This window comes from Pelobates fuscus, chromosome 8, assembly GCF_036172605.1.
Source record: "Pelobates fuscus isolate aPelFus1 chromosome 8, aPelFus1.pri, whole genome shotgun sequence".
In the NCBI taxonomy this organism is placed as follows: domain Eukaryota; kingdom Metazoa; phylum Chordata; class Amphibia; order Anura; family Pelobatidae; genus Pelobates; species Pelobates fuscus.
In genome coordinates, this window is record NC_086324.1 from 15013506 (window position 1) to 15037925 (window position 24420).

At 40.4% G+C, this 24420-nt stretch overlaps 2 protein-coding genes across 3 annotated transcripts in view; both read left to right on the forward strand.

The window, feature by feature from the left end:
* Positions 1 to 4250, forward strand: part of WNT6 (Wnt family member 6) — an 87361-nt gene extending 83111 nt beyond the window's left edge. For both annotated transcript variants that reach the window (XM_063429285.1, XM_063429286.1), the window contains exon 4: positions 1490 to 4250. In XM_063429285.1, the coding sequence (XP_063285355.1) occupies positions 1490 to 1951 (462 nt within the window). In that variant the 3' untranslated portion in view covers positions 1952 to 4250. The remainder of the gene's footprint in view (positions 1 to 1489) is intronic.
* Positions 4251 to 23294: 19044 nt separating this feature from the next.
* WNT10A (Wnt family member 10A) overlaps positions 23295 to 24420 on the forward strand; it is a 40730-nt gene continuing 39604 nt past the window's right edge. The window contains exon 1 of the mRNA XM_063429287.1: positions 23295 to 23971. Coding sequence (XP_063285357.1) covers positions 23898 to 23971 — 74 coding nt within the window. The 5' untranslated portion in view covers positions 23295 to 23897. The remainder of the gene's footprint in view (positions 23972 to 24420) is intronic.

A 24420-nucleotide genomic window follows, 5' to 3' on the forward strand; every position in this document is an offset into this window, starting at 1 on the left:
AAAAAAATAAAAATCTGAGAGTTATTTTTAATTTTTTCTATTTGTGTCTGCGATGTGCAGTTCAGTTGTCAGTTCCCCACAATGCAATGTACAGTGAATAAGGCCGTAGTAATGTAGGCAAGTCTGCTTACTCTGAACACAGTCACTGGGGCCCCAGAGAGGACACGGAGTTATTCCTGAACATACTCATACACATACCTGTACCTGTGCTTTCTGTCCACGTTGTTTGAAAAATATTTTAATTAAAGGTAAGAATCTGACATGGATCATGAATTAATTAGCAACAAGCAAGAGGGTAGGAGAGGCAGGCGGCCGTGTTGGTTGGGCAGCATTCCTGGGGATGGTGGGTCTTGCCTGCAGGGGAAATGAAGACACATTCCATCAAAAAATGTGTTATCTCCTCAATCTATCTCCTCCCCGTCTCTATCACTCTCTACTTCTGTCTCTCATCATCCTTGCTTTTGAGTCTCATTCAGGGTTATTCGCTAAACACTGGATTTTGTTCTGGATTGGACAAAATCTGGTGAAAATTGTCAAATTTCCTGACCCTTCTTCATTTTAAGAAGCCCCTAACCGGGGCTGGGGGACTGTTTACAATTTAGAGCCTCCATCCACCTGTGGGGGCTGGGGTATGCCCCTTCCCCTTCCCCGGCTGTTATATCAATAGACCCCACCCACTTCTCATGAGTGTGGCTGGTGGGGGTGGACCACAGGTGGGGCAGGAGGTGGACAATGACCTGTCCATCATCTGTTATTGACATTTAAACCCACACCTGTTGCCCATGGGCCAGGTCACACACTGGTATCCCACAAGCCACATCCATATCTGATGGGGCCTTTCTTAGTGACTGGGAGCAATAGCTGTACAGTCACAATTTTTTTATTAAAGTGAGCACTATTGAGTAAATATTGAATATAATATTGAACCCCATAGGCTTTTTATATTTATTTCTTTTTAATGTGGCAGCCAACTAGCAAGTACTAGCCGGCTTCCACTGAATTTAACTCTTGTACCTGCACCGTCAAGGTTTTTTTTTCCAGCTGGAAATTAGTTCAGATTTTTTAAATCTATGTTTTAAACATTTAGGTTTGAATTTCAGCCGCCCAGCAGATTTTGGCCCTTCTGAAATCCAGACCAAATTCAGGATCATTCAGTTACATTCTGTGAACAAAGTCTGAATGGCTCCGTAATGCACCGAATGGTTTTGCCCATTCGGTATGTGGCCATTCAGACTTTAGTGAATAATATTTCTTATAATATATTGGGGTCTCATTTTAAATCATACCTCCCAAGTGATGGGCTGGCTAATGTCAGTTCTGCGCAGTAAGTAGCTCTGCAGCTGAGGTCCAACTACATTCCCATCAACATAAGCCAAGAGGCAGCTCCATAGTATTGCTCCTCAGATACCTGCCGTTTGTTCGATTTATTTTGTTATCGTAATAGTATTTTAGACACTGTGTTTTTCATGTTTTTCTTTTGTATCCACAGGCCGTAAAGAACCATATGAGAACGGAATGTAAATGTCACGGCCTTTCTGGTAGCTGCACACTGCGCACATGCTGGAAAAAGATGCCGCACTTCAGGGAAGTGGGCGAGCGCTTGCTGGAGAGATTTAATGGCGCATTCAAAGTCATGGGTGGTAATGATGGGAGGACCATAATCCCTGTTGGACATAACATCAAACCCCCCGATAAACAGGACCTCATCTACTCAGCGGATTCCCCAGACTTTTGCCAGGCCAACCGAAAAACAGGTTCCCTTGGAACTAGGGGCCGTGTCTGTAATAGCACTGCCCTGGATGTGGGGGGGTGCGACCTGCTTTGCTGTGGGAGGGGGTACAGGGAGGAGACTGTGGTGTTGGAGGATAATTGCTTGTGTCGTTTCCACTGGTGCTGCGAGGTACAATGCAAGAAATGTACAGTCAGAAAAGAGCTCAGCATGTGCTTATGAGACAGACTAAAAGAGGGAGCGACACAGATATTGCTCATTCGTAGCTCTGCCTGGGTTCCTCAGACACATAGAGTTGAACTGTGAACCTAAAGTGGTGGCATTGCTTCTCTAACCCCTTCCCAAGAAACAACAAGGTTTGCCAAATGTCTTCACTGAAACATAAGATCATCAATAGAACGAGCCCAAAATGCAGTGTTATTATCTTGGGTTGTGCCAAGGAGAAGACGTATGTGAACCTTATACAAGATGGACTCCTGGTTATTAGTTAAAAGACCTCCTCTCCTGTTGGCAGTTTTGTGTCTGAGGGTGCTTATCAGTCCTTAGTAAAGGGGTCACAGTGTGATCGGATAGTAGGAGAAGCTTGCTTTTCCCAATATAGAAAAGTACTTATACTTTCCCCTCTCAAATAAAATCATGTCTTTAGGTGAAGGTCTCAGTTATAGCACATGGAAGTTCCATAACAGGTGAGCTCAGTTCAGTAAGCCATGCACCTCAATAGACATCTTTTGTAGGTCTTAGCTCTAGAATTATACTGCATCAAGCACTCGTTTTCTTGCTGTCTCTAAACTATGTCTCTTGTGAGTCAGGGGTGGGGTACGTACATAGTAGTCGCAGACAGCAGACAGACCCTTGCAGATATAGATATGCAGTTTGCTAGTCCCTAGGTTACAGGATATATGTAAACCTTGTGCAGTGCAACATGACGTTATTACCATAAAAGTAATATTCTAAACCATGGCTTAACAAACCACAGGAGCAAAGGCGTTCTGACTCCTGGACAGATAACTACTGGAGCCTGGTTTATTTGAGTATTTGTATATAAGTCAACTATAGTTACTTTCTATAGCACCTAAAATCCTCAGATTTGCTCCTAAACATATTTATCTAATCCTAAATTCTACTGAAAATACTCAACCCCTAAATAACTACCTTTTGTTATTGTCTATGCCATGCGATGCCATGAATTGTAGCTCCAGAGTTTTATATTGGCCGCTCGTAGTCTAAACTCTCAAACATTACAAGCCATCAATTTCATGCACCCTTCCGTTGCTCAATGCCAAATATATACATTTTAAACCAGCTATAAACCTCAATGTTACTTAGTACTGACTGGTCGTCCTAACGGATGAACCAAAGGCCATATTTGCAGACATTTTATAACTCACCACCATACCATTGTACAGCGCTACGGAATCTGATGGCGCTATATAAATAATTAATAATAATAATACCTTGGTCACACCTTGCTTTATAGAATGAGTCGAGAACCAGGTAATGGAAGCCTCGAGCAGCCACACTGAAAATACAGGTCCTAGAACTTGGTGTGTTCTGGAGTACCACGTTCCTTCTCCACCGGCTCAGTGAAAAAAGGACGCTATAACCTGCTGAGGAAATGTAGGGACCCTGTGTATTATTAATTTGGTAAAACCCACTAGTGATACTCCTTTCATCCCTTCTACATACTTTCCCAGTTAAGAAGGAGGAATCTGGGTGAAATCTTTTGTGGCCCTAGTGATGTGACCAAAATATGTACACCCCAAATATACAGGTCTTGTTTTTGCTCCTCTCTATGCGCAACATGCGCAACACTCTACTACAGACTGAGGCTGAAGGAAATGGCAAGATCTTTCTCTTTAATCAATACAAACCCTCAAATCAAATATAACCCTCTCGGCACTTAATGCAGAACTTGTCATTCAGGTGGCAAATTCTTTGATAAATTCTCCAGCAAATTGGTTCATATCACCGTTAACACATACAGTATCGTATATTCGAAGCTCTTATTTCATGTGAAATTTCACGTTTTTCTTATCGGTAACAATTGATGGCGTATCCTCACTTTGAGGGTTTTTTGATGAAACACATAGCACATCATTTGGGGATATTATTGATTGCTATACATCTACCTGATGTGGATTTGCCCAAAACAAGGAACATTTTCCCTATTTCGGTACAGTTTATCGTTCAATATGAAATAAAGCCAGACAGAGAGATTTGTACAGATTCAGACAGCATCGAGTGGAGAAAACATGTCTGTGTGAAGTATATTTTATTTTTTACTAATAAAGTTATTTAAGGTGTTAATTTTAGTCAGGTTGTGCATTTCTAATCAACTGGAAGAAGGTGAAACCTTAAATTCTCAGATAGTCTCCAGTGATCTCATCCAGGTGCGATACAAATGATAGGGGGTTGCTCTTATTTATGCACATTTATATCAATATTTATTGAGATCAACTCTGAATCACCCTAATTTTAATTAAAATCAGTGACAAAATCACCAGAAATCATATTTGCACGAAGTGACTTAGAGGTACAATGTGAACAGATTCCTGTTACTCTCTTGGTTGCAAACCAGGCGAGTCAGATGGCATTCGCATCTGGAAATATTGTACGTGGGTGCGGCCATCTTGGAATTCCATGAAGAACAGTTCAAATGATTGTTTGCATACTTCTGCAAGAAGCATACATTTTACGAAATTGCTGGATTTAAAAATCTTCTCTGAATCCATTGGTTAAGCAATGTGAGATATGGTACACCTATCTTCAATTAGGTCCTCTACCATGTTGATTCACAAAACGTTTATCTCAAAATCAAGATGGCCTCCACAAGTCATTTACCAATTAAACTGTCCTGGTTCTGTATAATTTAGCATTTAGTTGTCTATTGAGCTATCTTATAACATGTTAAACATATGATTACTCAATAGTAAAAGTGCTGAAGGCAATATAGGGGGTCAAATGTCAGCAGCCATTTTGAATGTTTGCAATTTACTTCTTTAAATACAATATCTATGCATTGTGTTTATACTTATCATTAAGATTGGTCGCCTCTATTGGTCAATGAGTCATGTGGTTTGTCAAAGCTTCAGTGCTATAAATATGCAGAAAATTACTTTGTATTTTGTGTCTCCTGTCCATAATTTGTTTAGCATTTCTTTGTCCCTTTCTACGTTATGCTTTTTCTTTTGCCCCTGACCTGCTATGAGTCTAGTGTTTGTGCCCCTGTGTCGTTCTTATGGTCTCTCCATCCCTGTACCTTTATCTTGTCTCCTCTGCCTATCCTGTAAGCCCCGTTCTCCCGATATTGTTCTACTACCTGTTTCTCCTGTAAACCCCTTCCCCTATGTCTTCCTAAACATGACGTGTTATCTGAGCCTCGATTCTTGGCCCGTCTCTGCATGTCACTCTCTCATATTATTTTCTGCCCAGTTTCCTATTCCCTACATGTTTGAAGCATGTTGGTGTTACACTGTAACTGCAGCATTAGAGGGTACTTACCGATACATTGTACAGTATTCTACTATTTCATAAAAACATTTCTAAAATAACTTACTTTCTGCTCTCCAGAACTGGCCTTCCTTCCTGTCTCAGCTCCTCCTGAAGTTATTAGGAGGAATTAGTCTACATTAAAGGGTTATAAACACAGGTAGAACTAACAATGTAGATCATGTAAAGATGGCAGCCCCCACTATGTCGACATTTAGCCGGGGCACTTTAAGGACACTGAGACAGTATTTTTTTTTTTTTTTTGTGTGTGTGTTTCACATTTCTAGCATTTCAGAAATGTACAGTCTTCATAAATATCTGACAATCTTTGCAATCTAAGGTACAATCAAGAACACACAGCACGTAGAGAGTTCACACTGATCCAGGTTGAGACCAATAAACTCCTGGTGACTGGCTGCATGCCAGCGTTACTTCCAATTGTGTGGAGTCCTGTGCCGTTGGCCCTTGGACTTTCTAAGTACAATACCCACAACAGGACTGTGCACGCTTCGCAAATTCTAGTAGATGCAAGCAAGCTTTTAAGAAAGATCTTGCCACTAGCAGGACGGCAATCGCCAGGGACAACAGCATAGGATAAAACTCTAAAGAGGGCTTTAGAAAATTTTGTACTTTATACAATGTAGTTTTTAATTCACATTAGTTATTGCCCTATGCTAGGGACAGTGCGATACGCTCACAGAACAGTTTCAGTAACGTCTAATTTACAAAACCAAGAATTGGCCCAATTTCTTTCATTGTCTTTACGATACTTTGCACATTTGTGGACAGTCTCTAAAATTGCATTCATATCAGGCGCAGATATTGTCTCCAGAATGGGTAAAGTAAATGGAAAAATAGCGCAGTATTGCAGTTTCTTTTAATACCTTTTATTTTGGACTAACCGAAATTTGTAATGATGAGTTTCAGGAGTTACCCCTCTAATCAAATCTAAAGCATTTTATACTTGATAAAGGGAGGAAATCCCATAAACTCATCCGTACTCATTTCTGTTATTCCAATAAAAAAGTGATTTTTTGTATCTTCATTACTGGATAACAGGGCAACTAAATGATCATAAAACTGAGCCAAGTTAAAAAAAGCACTCACCTTTCCTGTGTGTTCCATGGTTCTCCACTAGAGGGAGTGTTAACCTTGTCTTTCATTCTTCAACTTCATCGCAACTCTTTTTACTCACCTACAGAGGACCTGCCCTATGTGAGATAGGAGAGTTTATAAATCCACTACACAAAGTGTTATATCCCTACAAAAAGATATATCCATATATCTACGGAGATTGGAGTAGCCTTGTTAGTCCACTAATTCATGTATTTCAGTACGAAGTGATACCTCTTCTATTAGACTAAAATGTTTTCAGCTTTTTAAAAGGCCCCTCTCCTTTGTTTGGATCAGTAGCAATACTGATCAATATGATGGAATTTAGAATTGGTAACTCACAACAAGTGATGGAGTGATTAGGGAGAGGGGGAGTGATTAGGGGGATGGGGGATGATTAGGGGGATGGGGGATGATTAGGGGGATGGGGGATGATTAGAGAGAGGGGGAGTGATTAGGGGGATGGGGGATGATTAGGGAGAGGGGGAGTGATTAGGGGGACCGGGGATGATTAGGGAAATGGGGAGTGATTAGGGGGATGGGGGATGATTAGAGAGAGGGGGAGTGATTAGGGGGATGATTAGGGAGAGGGGGAGTGATTAGGGGGATGGGGGATGATTAGGGAAATGGGGAGTGATTAGGGGGATGGGGGATGATTAGGGAAATGGGGAGTGATTAGGGGGATGGGGGATGATTAGGGAGAGGGGGAGTGATTAGGGGGATGATTAGGGAGAGGGGGAGTGATTAGGGGATGGGGGATGATTAGGGAGAGGGGGAATGATTAGGGGGATGGAGGATGATTAGGGAAATGGGGAGTGATTAGGGGGATGGGGGATGATTAGGGAGAGGGGGAATGATTAGGGGGATGGGGGATGATTAGGAAGAGGGGGAATGATAAGAGAGAGGGGGAATGATTAGGGGGATGGGGGATGATTAGGGAGAGGGGGAGTGATATGGGGGATGATTACGGAGAGGGGCAGTGATTAGGGGGATGGGGGATGATTACGGAGAGTGGGAGTGATTAAGGGATGATTAGGGAGAGGGGGAATGATTAGGTGGTTAAGGTGCATTAAGATGCACTAATGATGATTAGGTGCATTAAGATGCAGGTGGTCTCCATTCTTAGGGGGAACGTGAATACCAGTCTATTAATATGTATTGTTGGCCATAAAAGATATCTCTGCATATTGCAATACCCCTGATATTTGGGGGGGGGGGCGGATTTAGTAATAAAAACCTAGAGATTTGTAATATTAAGCGGGGAAACTCAAAGGAGATTACACAATAGACGGGTGGGAGACAATCTAGCGCAGACAAACTCAGAGTAATATAAAAGGGAGTATTCTGCACACGCTGCCAAGTCGCTTCAATCATATGGTGAGACCAGCGACACCCAGGGGCTCATTCACTAAGATGTGCGTTGCAGGGAGCTGGCAATGAAATACATATTTTTTTCATATGGTTATACATTTCTGATTAACTAATAAAACTTTTAAGGCTTTTCTTTTTTTAACTTTTTTTTTATCATCCAACGATTTACTTTCTGAGCTGATCTGGAGCAGTTTCTGAAACATCTTCCACCTTCACTGGTGAGGTGGGACATATGTTATTATTTAGAACCAGAGGCTGGAACGTTGGACTCTATATAGGGGTTTACGCAACTGATTAATGGAGTTCGTAGGACGGTCACAGTTTGATCATAAGTAACTTCCATAGTACATTTAACAAAATACACACCACTAATGCATAGAAATAAATGTCACACGTTTGTGTTATTTTTTTATGCTACCTGGGTTACTTACTAAATACCAAATTGTAGAGAATTTAAAAAAAAAATCAAAAAAAATCACCAGTTAAGCACGTCACACCTTGTCCTCTTTTAACCGCAATGCAAAACGACCTGATTTGGAGACATAGTCACAGATTTGCAATTTATTTTTCCATTAATGACAAGTTGATGTTAAGTGAACAAACCCCCTTTTGTTATAGATATAGTCCTGTGCATTCTCTATCTCTTATGTAATGTCTCTAAAGAAACGCTATGTTCTCTGTTATGTATTGCGGCCCCAGCACAGCTCGATTACATACATGTGTTTGATGAAGAGAACTTTGGGATCATTGGAAGAAACATTATCTGGGTTATTCACTAAATTGAGAATTGTTGGAAATTCAAAGTGAAGGTCAAATTTAAGGCCAAAAAGACAAACTGTAAATATTCACCAAACCAGCTATGTCTCCACCTTGATTACTTTGGCCTTTAAATTTGAATTCAAATTGAAATGAATGCACTTTGAATTCCTGACAATTCTCACTGTAGTGAATAATCCTGTATATAGGAGGTATTCTTGATATAGAAATGATGAATGGATACACAGTTCCACCAGTGACTTCCACAGAATCAAAGATTTTTCTCAACGCGATTATTTTGGCACTAAAGGTGCGAGTTGCTTGTCAAGGTATCAAATCTCACTGTTTGGAGATTAAATTCCAAAAGCCTTGGCCAGCTAATACATTCTGTCCCCATAACTACAGCTCATGTATGGGATGGGTAAAACATATAGGATAATTCACTAAACTCCAATTTGTTCATGGTTCAAATCTAAATTGCAAAATTGACTAAAATATCCACATTCTGACCAAAATGTAACAGTAGGAGAATTATACCAATTCAGCTATTTTAACAATTATTTTTGATGATGCACCTGTTGGAAGCTGTCTACTCTGACCATGGGTGAGATACGTTGAGGCGTTGTGTTCTGAAAAGTGATGCAAAATATAAAAGTGATGGAATTTTGACTGCTAGTTCCTCTCGTTTCCACGGCCATTGCCTTTTTAGTACTTCGCTCTACACTTCTGCAAAAATTAGTTTGAACCGATTCGTCCAAATTAAATTCCTGCTAATTGATAACAAATCGATTCCAAGTTGATCTCACCTGTAGACCCACAGGTAAAACAATTCGGAACTGATACATTCACCATAGTACCAGGAATGTTATTTGGACAAATCGTTTAAATCTAGTTTTCACCCATGTCTCATTTGCACCAAGTTTCAGAACCCGGCACTTTAATAAATCTCCTTCACTGTGCGCATGCGCCATAGCTATCCTGCCCGATTTGGCTGTTCTGGATGGTCTCTATTTCCAGTGCTGGTTACATACTCTGACAGCTGTCATTCCTAATGACAGATCTCATGGCAGCCGTTCTGTTAAATCCTAAGCAGAGAGGAACTTGGCTTCCAGTTGGCCTCAGGTTGAGTTGGCACCCTCTGCCTGTATTCCCTTGGATCTTTGTAGGATTTAACTCAGGCATACTGTACATCTAATCCTATGCTCTGCGAGGAGAAAAACTGGTTAATCCTCCCACTCTGCAAACAATAAAGGCAGGACAAATCTTGGCAGCAGGTTCTGAATGTGCTAACCCGTGCAATGCTAGGTTACGGGTAACTGGGGGAGCGAGCAATAGGAGCCGTCTCATCCAATGTTTTGGCCACTCTTCTTCCATCATAGATCTTCAGGAGAGTCTTAACGCAAGAATGGGTTAATATCCCCCCAGAATGAAACGATGAATGGATTAATCTCCTTATTTGCACTGTAAATATAAAGTTGAGATGTGTGCAGTCAACAAGAATGATGTTCTCCCCTCTGTGGAAATCTTCCAGTAAGTACAATTATTACGTTTGATACAGCATAAACCTTCTATCTGGTTTATGCACAGTAGAAGGGGCTTCATGATTTGGAGAAACAATCACCAACTCTCCGGGACTGAGAATAACAAAATAAATGTGGTTATAATAAGCTTTATAAGTAAAAAATAGATCATGCAGCCATTACTGTTATGAAGACTGCACCGTGCATAGTCCACCTTCAAAATAACACAGCCTTAAAAAGCACATTGTGTTAGAATCTCCACCTCATGCGTTCCATGCTACGTCTCAGAACATATTCATAGGTATGTAGGCAAATTTGAGATGGCTATTCAGCACTGTGATATGGATACTTTATTGGTACTTCCCCACAAGGCAGAATCAAAACTAAAAAACAGAATCAAATTTGAGTATAAAGTCTTGTAGAGTGTGGATTCTCTCTCCTGTTATAATTGAATGGCTTCGTCTGGGTAGAGCGTTGGCTGTCAGATCTACTGAATTCAGCACCTTCTATTGCAGTAAATGTGAAATCTAAGTAAAATATTTGCAAGGTTATTCACTAAAGTGAGAATTCAAAGTGATTTTTTTCAAAGTTAAGGTCAAAATTGTTGAACTGTAAACATTCTCTTTGTCAGATATGCTTTCATTTTGGCTACTCTGGCCTTACATTTGAATTCTCAATTTACTATATGTTATCTTGTCCTACGAAACACTTATCTGCACACATTGTTATCAACAAATCATATTCCCCAAATATACTCAATAAAGCTCTTCCACCTGACCCCAACCACTAAAATACAAGGTGACCCTCTTTAAATTGCTGAGAGCTCTGATGGTGCTGTCATAACATTTTTTTTCTCAGACACATCTCAGGGGGTTTCAATGTTTAGACTACATTATGGGTTGGCTCGGCTTTCCCCAATCCTCGAAAGTTATTTTTGACTGTAGCGTTTTTTATCACAAGCACGCGGAGTTATTTAGGCACAGTCCTCCCCTATAACTGTGGTTAGTACATCTGCTTCAAACGTATCGTTCTAGCAGCACAGCTGTACAGCCCGCTCACGGGATTAAATAGACAAATAAATAAAACACGTGGAATCTACAAACAAGCAGGGCAGATTCACAAAAGACACCCCTTTGAAGAGGTAGATGAGGGTACGTGTCATTCGGTTACATTTACCCTTTGGGTTCTGAAGCAAGGATGACCAAAAGGTAGATACCCAGTTCGTATAGTTCCCATGATGCAGTGCCAGCCTTTAGGCTTCATTTAAATGATAAATTAGTCATTTAACGTAGTTTCCTTAGACTCATCAAAATATCTTAAATCTGTCTTTGTCTCTGCAGCAATTCCAGGAGAGCAACGCCTTCAGAATCTCTGGGCATGCATGTATGCCAGACATCAGTTGTGTCATAATTCCCTGGCCATTTGCAGAGAATTACGGGACATTTTAAATTTGAATAAGATGCCAGACTATGCCACTACAGCAATGCAGTCAATGGATCAGAAAATGATTAAGAAATTCTCATGTAATAAAAACTGTGGGATTTATGAACAATAAAAAAATGTAAATAAAAACACATCTCGGCAAACAGCTGTCTTATAGCAGGAATGCTTTTTACAAATCGCTGCCGTTATAAGCTGTGCTGATCTTCGAGAGTTAGTGCGAGGTAGGTACTCTATGTAGGTTTTCAAGTGTGATGCAGAATATTTATTTTACTTTCTCTGTCTAGTAAATAAAATATCAGTATTTATAAAACGTTTGTACCCAAAATACTCAACAAGATTGCAAGACAGCGGGCAAGCAAGACTAGACAGCCTTTCGCGATCAAATAATGCAAGAGGCCTTTGGGACACATAGTGTGCAGGGACTGATGAGGTTAGTGGCTGTGCAATAATATGAACCGAGGGATAAAGAGCAATCACCAGTTTCTGTTGACATTTTTATAAAATGACCAATCAAGAACCTGCTGATACATGACTTCAGACGCCGCCACTGCTACGTCCTGCTGCAAAATTACTGGCAGAACTCAGTGTCTGCTCGAGGAGGGCTGCCAGAACGGAGACAGAAGAGAGGAAAATCTGGAGAGGCTTCAAATGTCAAAGCAAACATTAGGTAATGGCAGTAACGTTCGGCTCTTATCAGTCACTCATCGGGGCACTCACTGACTGTTTATCACTCTCTACGATGGTATACACGGAACATCCGCAACATTAATCCCAATTCCTGTTCCTTACAGCGGGGACAACACATTTCTTTAAGGCCATTTGGGGACATTTTATCTTGCGAGAGCATCAGAGCAAACTTCGGCCGATGGGTGGCAGCATCTAGGACGTCAACGTTAAGTTAATAAAAAAATAAATAGATCAAGCAAAGCAACAAGATAAATGCACTCCTCTATCTAAACAACATTTTTGATTCTGCAGTAGCAAAGATTAATAACATATTGTAGATTTGTGTACAATTAGCTATTTTTGGCCTAATCTAGCCATGTGTTAATTCAGTGTGTAGAAAACACCATTATGTAATGACAGATAGGTGGGCACACTAACAGCGTATTCCATAACATGGTACATGCTTCCACCTTTTATGGATTTCTACTGCAAATTATGTGGATTTCTCACAAAAGGCCAGATACCCTTCAGAGAATTTTCCTGTTAGAAAAAAGAATGAAAAAAATTTGTAAAAGACAGCACAATCCCTTTCAACTCATAGTGTCCATTTCTTATAGAACTGAGCCCATCAAGTGTAACAATTTGTAGCCCTATCCTGCTTGCCTCTATGCCCATCAAGTGTAAGAATTCATAGTCACTTGGCCATTCTCGTAGCCCTACCCTTGCCTCTACCCAGTAAGTGTAAGAATTCATAGTCACTTGGCCATTCTCGTAGCCCTACCCTTGCCTCTACCCAGTAAGTGTAACAATTCATAGTCACTTGGCCATTCTCGTAGCCCTACCCTTGCCTCTACCCAGTAAGTGTAACAATTCATAGTCACTTGGCCATTCTCGTAGCCCTACCCTTGCCTCTACCCAGTAAGTATAACAATTCATAGTCACTTGGCCATTCTCGTAGCCCTACCCTTGCCTCTATACCCAGTAAGTGTAACAATTCATAGTCACTTGGCCATTCTCGTAGCCCTACCCTTGCCTCTATACCCAGTAAGTGTAACAATTCATAGTCACTTGGCCATTCTCGTAGCCCTACCCTTGCCTCTACCCAGTAAGTGTAACAATTCATAGTCACTTGGCCATTCTCATAGCCCTACCCTTGCCTCTACCCAGTAAGTGTAAGAATTCATAGTCACTTGGCCATTCTCGTAGCCCTACCCTTGCCTCTATACCCAGTAAGTGTAACAATTCATAGTCACTTGGCCATTCTCGTAGCCCTACCCTTGCCTCTACCCAGTAAGTGTAACAATTCATAGTCACTTGGCCATTCTCGTAGCCCTACCCTTGCCTCTACCCAGTAAGTGGAAGAATTCATAGTCACTTGGCCATTCTCATAGCCCTACCCTTGCCTCTACCCAGCAAGTGTAACAATTCACAGTTACTTGGCCATTCTCGTAGCCCTACCCTTGCCTCTATACCCAGCAAGTGTGCCCTGACAACCACATTTGACTCTAGTGTTAGTTTGTCATGGGGAAAACAATTAACACTTTTTTTTATGCAAAGACAAACTCTGTGTTTTTGACTAAAACTGAAATTCCATTCAATGACACTTTAGTAAATAACCCCGGATGGATTTATAACCAGGAATTGCAGATAATTGAAGGGATATATACATTTTTGTCCAAAACAGACAAATTGTAGAAATTCCCTTATTTCTTTTTCGGCTTAATTAAATCAGTTAGATGGATACTCATTATGATACTTATAAATTAACCTCTTAATTACCAATGACATGCCAGTCATGTTATGATATTACCTAGTGTAGAAATTCTTACCATTTTTTACAGGGAAGCAGATTACACACATGGCATTAAAGGGACACTACAGTCACCACCAGAACAACTACAGCTTATTGTACTTGTTCTGGTGAGTATACTCATTCCCTTCAGGCCTTTTGCAGTAAACACTGTCTTTTCAGAGAAAATGTGTTTACATTACAGCCTAGGGATACCTCCACTGGCCACTCCTCAGATGGCTGCTAGAGGTGCTTCCTGGGTCAGTGCTGCACAGTGCGACTAACATTCAGTGTCTCCTCCCTCTGCATGCAGACACTGAACTTTCCTCATAGAGATACATTGATTCAATATATCTCTATGAGGAGATGCTGATTGGCCAGGGCTGTGTTTGACTTGTGCTGGCTCTGCCTCTGATCTGCCTCTGTTACAGTCTCAGCCAATCCAATGGGAAAGCATTTTGATTAGCATTTGTTCAACACTTTTGATGATGTCAACAAGGCAGGCAGATCAGGGGCAGAGCCAGCTGAAGATTTAAACAAAAAGTAAGATTTTACTATATTTAGGGGGCAAGGGGGAGCCATGAGGCTAGATGGTGGTTTTAACACTATAGGGTCAGGAAGACATGTTTGTGCTTCTGACCCTATAGTGTTCCTTTAACTAACCATACACATTCCTATTTTAAAACTACATAATTGACCCACTCTGTACCTGTAACATAAAAAAGTAATTTCTGAATTAGACCTTCCCCAGTGTCAGATGATTCTCCATTCAATTCCCTGAAGTCTCTGTTCCAACAATGGTGAATCCCCTAAGATAACATGGGACCTAAATTTGTATCCCGACCCAGGGGCTAAGAACCGCTGATATAAAAGCATGTATCTGGCCTATGGTCCTTTAAAGGCTAAACAATCCATATTTGTTGTCAAAAGAGAAAATAATACAGAGAATCACAGTTATCATCAGTCAGTTTCACAGAATTATTGTGAACAAATTGTGTCTAGTCCAGAGAAGGGTCAAGATTCCACTAAGGTAAAGGGTCAATGAATGGGGCTAAGCTTGGCCAAATATCTTCATTGGCCCAAGGCCTTTAACTAGTCTTTGGACCCTAGCCGCCTTAGGTCTTAATATGGTTGATCAGACTCTGGGCCAAGCTTCCAGTACGGTGTTCAGAAATGGAAAAGGAGAAGGAATTTCTAATCTATCTCATTGGAATATTAGTTATTCTGCAAGAAAGAACTATTAACCAATGATCATTCTAACTCCTATCACTCTAAGGCATTCTTTCAATTCATTCCATGAGTTAAACCTAAATTACCCACAAAACAACAGAGGACTGGATGCTGGGTACTTGGTAACGTCACTTTATCAATTGACTTTAACTGTGTATGTAATACAGGTAACGTGCAGTCTGGTATCCCACCACTAGAGGGGCCGCTTGATTATGGGAAATTACGTGAAATTCTAACATGCTAGTGATGTAACTGAAAGGGCTGTAAAACTAGTTACGTTGTGGAATTTACGTGAAACTGACAGAAATCCTAAGCCCCTCACATTTAAATATAAAGCAACAATAACAACGGTGTAAATAATAAAGATTCACACCGGTTACTAAGCTGTTAATTTTGTATTTTACCAATAATTTATCTCGTCAGAGAGCACCTTGTATGCTAAGAGGGATTTATAAACCTATCGCGATTACCAAGTAATGCAATCACCATGGAAACCAGTGGAGTTGGCAGTCACTGGGGATAACGCACTATTCAAACATTGTGCCACATTTGTGTTCAGCACACTTTGATAAATCTCCACCTAATGCTAGCTACTCATAACCTTAATTAAAGATGTTAAAAGACAACATTTAAACATAACCATGATACACATTTATCACACAGCAATCAATGATAATGATTACATTAATGCCCATTACCCAGGAACGTAGTATATAAACTCTGTGCGAAGCCAATCACACGAGCAGAAGTGCGAATGGATGTCTTAAAGGCTCAGGAATCAGAAAGTACAGGCAGCACTCCCCCAGCTGGTATTACTCTCTGAGTCGCCTTTGCTGAGTGTGATATTTTGTAACATTTTGTTTGCCACTTCCAGCCAAACCAATAATCTACACATCACGCATATATTGCCAACCCTCTGCCAGTACCTACAATTATCCACACAACAGCAAATGCAGTAACAAAGTAACGAAAGAAGGGGGTATGACTGAATCTGGAAAATGTCTTTATACCACCAGCTTAAAGCGGCACTGTCATCCACCACCCCTACCCCCCAAAAAATTAGTCGTTCATAAAGATATATAGGGACTACTTTGTTTCTGTATATTTTCAGATTTTTCTAGACTCTGTATATTTTTCTAGATTTTTCTTTAGCTACACCATTGCCGGCTGTAGGCAATTGACAGTCTCGCGGGATCCTCCATAGACCTCAATTCTGTACTTTTGAGCATGCTAAAGCACCAGGAACTGAAAAGGACCAGCCAGAACAAGATAACAGCTGCTCCCACTAGGGACAGGTTCAGGTAAGTAAATCTCACCTCCTCGGCCACCGGACCCCCAGCAGCAATGTCGCCGTCAGGGGTCTTTGCGAATACAACAGTGCTGCTTTTACAATGAACTGAGATAAGTAGCCCCTGTGTCATGTGAGACAACTGACTACCAGTGAAAACAGTGTAGCTGTGTACTAACAGAGTGTACGGCAACCTACGGCAACGACAATTGAGATTTGTAAATCACTACCTAGAGAGGTGGTGCAATATAACTCATTAGATGCCTTTTTTAACTAATCCACCTATTCAAGATTATAACTGACATTGTGGACATTATTAAAAGGACACTCCAATCACCATAAATACCTTGCATATGCGATATTACAGGGAGCTTCCTGTCGCCCTGCATTCTATTCATTATAAATCTAGCAATTTGTAGAGAATATATTTTGTAGCTAGTTACCCACTCCTCCGCAATGTCAAGGTTACAGGACGTTCTCCCACTCTGATGTACAAGATCCAAGTACATTATACAGGCTCCTTCATAACATTCTATGTAAGAACCCGCGCAACATACATGTTACATGCTCAGAAGTGTATGGGATATGTACATCCCTTCTACTGGCAACAATGGGACGTCCAGAATGGACCAATAAATTCCGAGATAGTTGCAGACTTGCAGTAAACAAGAGATCTTTATCATCTTATGTAGTATTATAGGTTTATAAATTATCTCCATGTTTCATTAAAAAGTGGTTAACTCCATCCGGGCTTATCATAATTAACAGGAACATTACAATTGTGTGTTTTTATACAATGACAAACAGAACAAAACATCAAGGTTTTTCTTTGTTACATGGTTACAGATCACCATGACGTTGGCGATACCCATTAAAGCATAACTGATGTCCGAATGTAAATTTACGAGCAGTCATTTAGTGATGCGGCTGTGTCCTCTTTCATAGTCTAGTGGCTGATTCTCAGAGAGAGGAACGTCACAGCTCTGTGTTAGGCGCTACGTGGGTTCCTAGGAGATGAGCCAATGCTCCAGGCCTTAGACCGAAAGTATGTGACCCACTGACTGTAGAATACAATCTGGAGAATGCACAACAATTAACATTTACGTCTTTACAATGTACAATCCCATAAACCTCTTTGCTGACCCAGAATTACTCAAAATGCTTCTTTTGTCACTCCCAGTTCTATAGGAAGGGGAATTAGTAGTGTAGGAGAGACTTGTTAATGCTACTTTATAGACCAGTTGATACAGCACTGCAGACCAGGATTCTGGAAGGACTGAAAAAAACTATAAATATTCAAAAAACTGGTTACTAAAATGTCACAGTCTAAATAATATCATTATAATATGATATGAGATAGAATAAATTGTTCTCAACCTCGTTCAAGATCATAGATCAATGCCACAGTCATAATGGTACATATTTGCATATATGCAAAGATCCATTAGCCCCAAATCCTGGGTTTTTCCTCACATGCCCATTAGTGACCCTCAATGAGTAAGTAGCCTCACTTGGTCACCTTGCTAGCCAACATTACGTGGAGGGATAAAATGCCCCCTTTTTGGCTGGGTACGTCAACAGTGTCTTGAAATTGTCCAATCGCATGTCACATGCCCATCATGTCTTGGTCTCATACTTGCAACGTTGGAACGTATGATGGTATAAAATGCAGCTTTGCTGGGACTGTAGTATGCTAACGTGCTTCAATGCATGCCTCGCAATTCTAGCATGCAGCGAGCTGCACATCCCAGCAAGCAGCATTCAGGACAGTGTATGCATTAAACTATAGATTGTATAGTGATTGGGCTAGCGCAGCACATTAAAGGAATTATATACCCATGTGTGACACCATATACACCACTGAGGGTGAAGGACAAGTACATCCATAGTTTCAATCCTTAAGGACACAACTTCTGGAATAAAAGGGAATCGTGACAGAATATTTCCGTCATGTGTCCTTAAGGGGTTAAAAGTTTTATCCTGTGTATAAAGAAGACTGCAAACACGTTACTTTCCTGCAAACAAAGATCCTAGCGTCTATTCATTAAATCAGCTGCTAATGAAAACGTTAAAATAGTCTGCAGCTATCCGAAGATGGACAATCCGAATATGGAATGCATTTAGGTAGAATAATGTAACTCTGATACCAGTTGAATACCGATAGGAAATACATTATCTACCCGTGTACAGGCATAATTAGGAAACGTTACTAACTTCAGATCCATCTCTTTAGGAAAGCTTATAGCCTCCAAGACTAACCCCTACCTCACATACCTGTCTCTTGCCCTCTCCTAAAGGGCAGCCCACCTTATTTGATTGTAAATTCCTGTCCTAATGTGTTTTACACCCCACCTCCTATAGAATGTAAGCTCGATCGAGCAGGGTCCTCTTCAACCTATTGTTCCTGTAAGTTTATTTGTAATTGTCCTATTTATAGTTAAATCCCCCTCTCATAATATTGTAAAGCGCTACGTAATCTGTTGGCGCTATATAAATGGCAATAATAATAATAATAATAATGTTTTCTGGGCTTTTTCGCTGTCTCTTAAAGGTGCAGCTTTCAGGACCGTGAAACTATTTTCTACATATAACCAAACCAAGTCAGCGTGATATTGTAATTTTCCTGTTTTACGCTGTTTAGTCTCCGTGAAATGCATCAGTGAACAGATGTGTGCTGATGCACAACTTGTGTTTCCCAGAAATCTGTGACACATTCAGAAGAAATATAACATCTTCAGATAATGTTGCATAATTCAGGAAATGGTGGCACTGCGTGTGTTTTAAGCCTGAGCGGACGGACGAAATGCGCTGCATTCTGGGGAGAGCGATGTTTACAATGACTTGAGTCAGTTGCTATTCGAAGAGCATGTAAATACATTTCTTCAAATACACTTGAGGAAAAAGAAGTGATTTTAAGCACGGTGGGGATTGTTAAATGGTTAAAAGACGGCAAGTTTCAGCGTGCGCTGGAATTCAGGAGATAAAAAAAGCAGAAGGAAAGAGATGGAAATTAAGTAAAAACAAGAATGCATCTGAATATGAGAGGCAGACAGGGCTATTTAACAAAGTGAGAATTCAACGTGCGTTTCAAATTTAAATGGAAAAAGGCGGCTATTCTTTGAATTTGGCTACTTTGGTCTTAAATGTGAAAATTCCCCTTGAATTAACTTGGTAGTCTCCCTCTAGTGAATAACCTTGAGAGAGGGAGAGCTGTTAGGAAACAAGGGGTCAGAAATGGAGAGGGTAACACGAACAGTTAGAGACATGTACTAAGGTTTAAACTCTCCTCTAATAATGACCTCGGCCAGTGATGGAGAAACGTGGCACGCCGCTGTCTCCAGGTGTTTGTGAATTACTTTTCCTACGATGCCAGTCAGCCGTTATCTCATCACTGTTAGAGACACTCAATGCCACCTCCCTTCATAGATTATTATTATTATTATTGGTATTTGTATAGCACCAGCTTATTCCGCAGCACTTTACAATAAAAGGGGAATTTACCAAATGAGACAATAACAAAATGTAACAGGACCAGTTGGTAGTTGAGGACCCTGCTCAAACGAGCTCACAGTCTAGATGCTTGTGTACAATTGGTTTCTGTTTTTCTTTTTTTTTTCTTCTTCATCTTTTAATTAATCTTTTTTGGCATTTTTGTTTTAATAATTATTTTGCCCGTCCTTTCTGCTCTCCTTAGCAAAATATCGCACTTTAAATGTTTGCGCTGTACATGTGTTTCTGGGAGTTGTAGTTCACTTGCTTGTTGTATGCAGAATAATGTGGATAGTTGAACTACAACTCCCAGAAAGCACTGCTTATGGGTTCAACTCAGCAGTGCTATAGAAAGGCAAGTACGATTGGATCTTTAAATGATTGGAATATATTTGTATTATTTGCAATTAGTTTTCCTATAATATATTTTTTAACGTGTTAAGTAATTAGAATGCGTAACAAATAATTGGTCAGTCCAATCTGGAGTGTTACTTTAACGGTGAAAATAAAAATACACTATTTATGGTTTTCGCCAGAGTGGGAAAGAAGGATGATAAATATGCACATCATGCTGAGCCGGCCTCATCTGGTTATTTTACAGAGCCTCCTTTTTAAAGTTTTGGGTAGAATATTCACAAAGTGAGACAGGAGGCTTTACTAAAAATAAATAACTTTGATGTCTAATTTACATTTGCAAATCCTACAGACCCTGTAAAAAAAGTAAATAAAAAAAAATATGGAGAGGAAAGGGGGAAGGGGCTAGCTATATACAGACATGGAGGAAAAAATGGTGTTTAATTATTGGAGTTAATTAATTAAACAAATAATTGCGGTGGGTTAACAACTGAAACAAGACAGTGACGTTATAATAACAAATAGAGAAAACTTTCTAAATTGGACACTTTGTCCTACGTTCTTCAACCTGGTCGTCAAATTGAAACACGTCTAATGTCTGAGCGATGATCTGCTGCCAAGGGGTTAACTTGACTCCCTTCAACGTGACGGGCAGCCAATCAGGGTTTGCTGTTAATTCTTAGGAAATTGACTGTAACATAAACACAGGGGCTCAACCATAAAACAAACTCAGAATTACCAATCCTGAACTGACTTTTCAAATCTCTTGCAAACTACTTTAACCTCTGTAATGCCAAACATGTAGCGTACGCCACTGAGAAATATTAGATTAATACACATCAGTTAAATTGGATAATGCATAGGGCATTACCGCTGGTCAGTTATTTAATTCTCTTCTAATTCCTTCTACAGATTGTTTTATTTTTATTTGTTTCTACTAATTTGTCGTAATTTGTGTGTAATTCGGAGCGCTACTTTACCTGATAGGCCTCTCTTCCTTATTCCCAGTGGTAGAATGATAATGACGTTAGCTATCAGTCAAGCAGGGGACATAAACTAGCACTGTGATATTAAGGCAAGGATCAGATGCCCATAAGATAAAGTAAACTCTATATTTACAACAATGTAACTAGAAAACAAGAAGTTATGGAAACAGAGCAAAACATACTGACAGAATTAAGAAAATATTTAATGTAGAAAGGATTCACTTTAAATAGGGATCTATTTACTTGCTCGTGTCCATCTGTTTTTGAACTACAGTTCCCATGATGCTAAGCCGGAGGGAAAAAAAATGAATTAAAGGTTTTGTTTACTTAGCCTTAACATAGAGCGAAGTGTAATTTATATAAATGTTTTTTAAGAACCATCCTTTATGGATTTACTAAAACTACCTGATCTTCTCACTAATGTATTTTAATACTTCATGGTTACTTCCCTAAATCCCCAAATTGTGCAAAATAGACAGGTAAGGTGATAAGTCTAAAAAACAAATTCTTCATTCTAAGCCAGGGTAAGCCAAGGGGACCCAGAAAGGACCACACAGCAACATCAAATTCATAGGGTACTCATTGCTAATTTACGGAAAAATAGTTGATATGACAAAATTCTCCATCAGCTATAGTCACAGTTCGGCTATTTTAGCCTGAATTTAGTATTTCACTTTAAAATTCAGCACAGCTGGTGTTTAATGCATAAAATCCTTGTACGTTTTTTACCAGAGAGTTACTTAGTTTAACGACCTGCTAAGTCCATATTTGTTATCAATGTCTAAACGTATATAACTAGCTAGAAGTATCAGGATACAGAATTGATCAGGGACTTAGCATTGATTAGCGGGTGATAGAGAGAAGTGGCACTGTGCCACACTTTGTGTGTATTTATTTGCACTGTACCAGTAAATGGTTCGACATTTTATTGCCATTTTATTTTCATTACAATTTCTGAATTAAAGGTGACCTGGGGTGTTGGAGCTCGGGTACTAATTAAGACAGATCTGCTGGACTTGGCTGAAGTGGCACAAGTGCGACGTATAATAAAAACCAAAGAAGAGAGGTAAATTCGCAATATCCCAGATCCCTATGCACATTTAAATAATTGGAGGTTGTTAAGTATCCCTCCGATGGCCACTAAAGTGCAAGCTTGCCTGTCATGTCAAGGTAGAACCTTGCAGGTGGGTCCTACGCTAACAGTTTACCTTGCTGTCTCCAGCTATAAGGGAAATGCTCTAAACCCCTACATACGTATTAACCCTTAATTGGGAAAACATGGGTTATGCAGCAGCAGCACTGTAACATGGCGGAGTGATACAAAAGCAAGGACAAACATGCAAAAATAAATCCTGCGCTCAAATGCCCGCTACTCCTGGGGTCACAGCAATGACTACAATACACATCAGCCCCAATACATACCATAAAAAACAAAGAAAAAAATCTGCTTGTACACGAAATGTGCATTGGGATTTGAGATAGTGCGCAAGTAACTTTGTTTCTTTGGTTTTTATTGTATGTATTAGGGCTGATGTGTATTGTAGTCATTGCTGCTGCCCCAGAGTAGTGGGAGTTTGAGCGCAGGACTTAATTTTACAAGTCTTATGTATGATACATTCAAGAAGTTGGCATAACGCCGGTAAATATTAAGTCCCTTCTGTACCAAGCTAGCAAAAAATGGCTGTTGTTAGGTGCACGGAAAATGGGAAAACGTCATCGTGATCATTTAAATTCCCATTATCTTCGATGTAATAATACCCTCACATAACACACGCTAAATCACATGTAGCTTTTATTACGTGGTTGTAAAACTGTCAGACTAAGACCAGCAAATACATACCCCATTTAGCCCGTTTTAAAATCTCCCTGGCACTCCTGACTTGTGGCTGTGCCAGTCCTCTTGCCACAGGAGTTATCAGATAGCAATAATCAGGCATTTCCCAAAAGGGATCTTTCTGTGGATTGTGCGCCTGGCTAACCCTGTCATAGCGTCTCCAGATGATAGAGGAGGGGTGAATGGGTGTGTAGTGACAGTAAGAGCAGAGAGGGTAATTTAAAGAGGTGGAGAGCTGCAGGGGAAGTGCAGGGAGGAAGGAGCTGGCAGGCTCATAACAAGAGAAGAGATACTTGTGACAGTCGCACTGCAGGACACCACAACTATCCTGGAATCAAAGAATCTTTGGCAAGTTATCGAGAAGTTCTACTGGCAGAATGATGTGCGAAGGGACCAGTAACCAAACAAGAGAGGATGATGTGAAAAGACTCTGAGAGCACCGAGCCATCACCTGCAGTGCCCAAAGGGAAAATATATCAATATACTGAGACCATTCCAAGGAGAGACCCTCGGCCAGCTGGGAGGACGGACAGCACTCCAGGAAAACACCGGTTCTAGAATACCAGGACACAGAGAATCCTAGACAGGGCTATAGGAGGGGGACAGTGATCTGGGCTGAATCGCAAGACATGTCTTCTAAGCGGTGCTGCTGTTAAACTTCTCTGGAAGAGTAATTTACAGGAATAATTCTGGTTTTCAAGCTGTGCCCCACCTGGGCATTCTACATTATCCTCAGCTCAGGAAGATGAGCGAAACTTACACAGCTCCAAAAATCAATGAAATTAGACAAGAAGGCAGAGGAGGATAAAGGGCCAAGGGAGAGAAACCCAGACTGGTCAGATGGGCAACAAGGCAATGGGGCAACTTCCGGGCATCCTAATCATAGCGGCTGGTCTCCTGCTCTCCATACAAAGGTAACATACACTGTGTCTCTCCTCACTACCCAGCTTCCCCCCGACAGCAGGGATTATTATTATTATTATTATTGCCATTTATATAGCGCCAACAGATTCCGTAGCGCTTTACAATATTATGAGAGGGGATTTAACTTTAAATAGGACAATTACAAATAAACTTACAGGAATAGTACAGGAAGTACTCTATTTCTCCAAAACATCATCACTTACCACAGCGACTTAGAGTAGAATTGAATGTACGGTGTTACTGTATGAAATGTTATGTCTGCTCCTTCCACTCTCAGCCATGTGATGGCTGGGGTGATGGGAGTTATAGTGAGCAAAGCAGCTGAATCACTGGAAATGTCAGCAAGCAGTTTGACCTACACAGATGACATCCAGCAAGAAAGGGGTTAACGGCGGTTTTGAGATTCCTGTCCCACAATGTTTACTTTTTGCTGTCACGG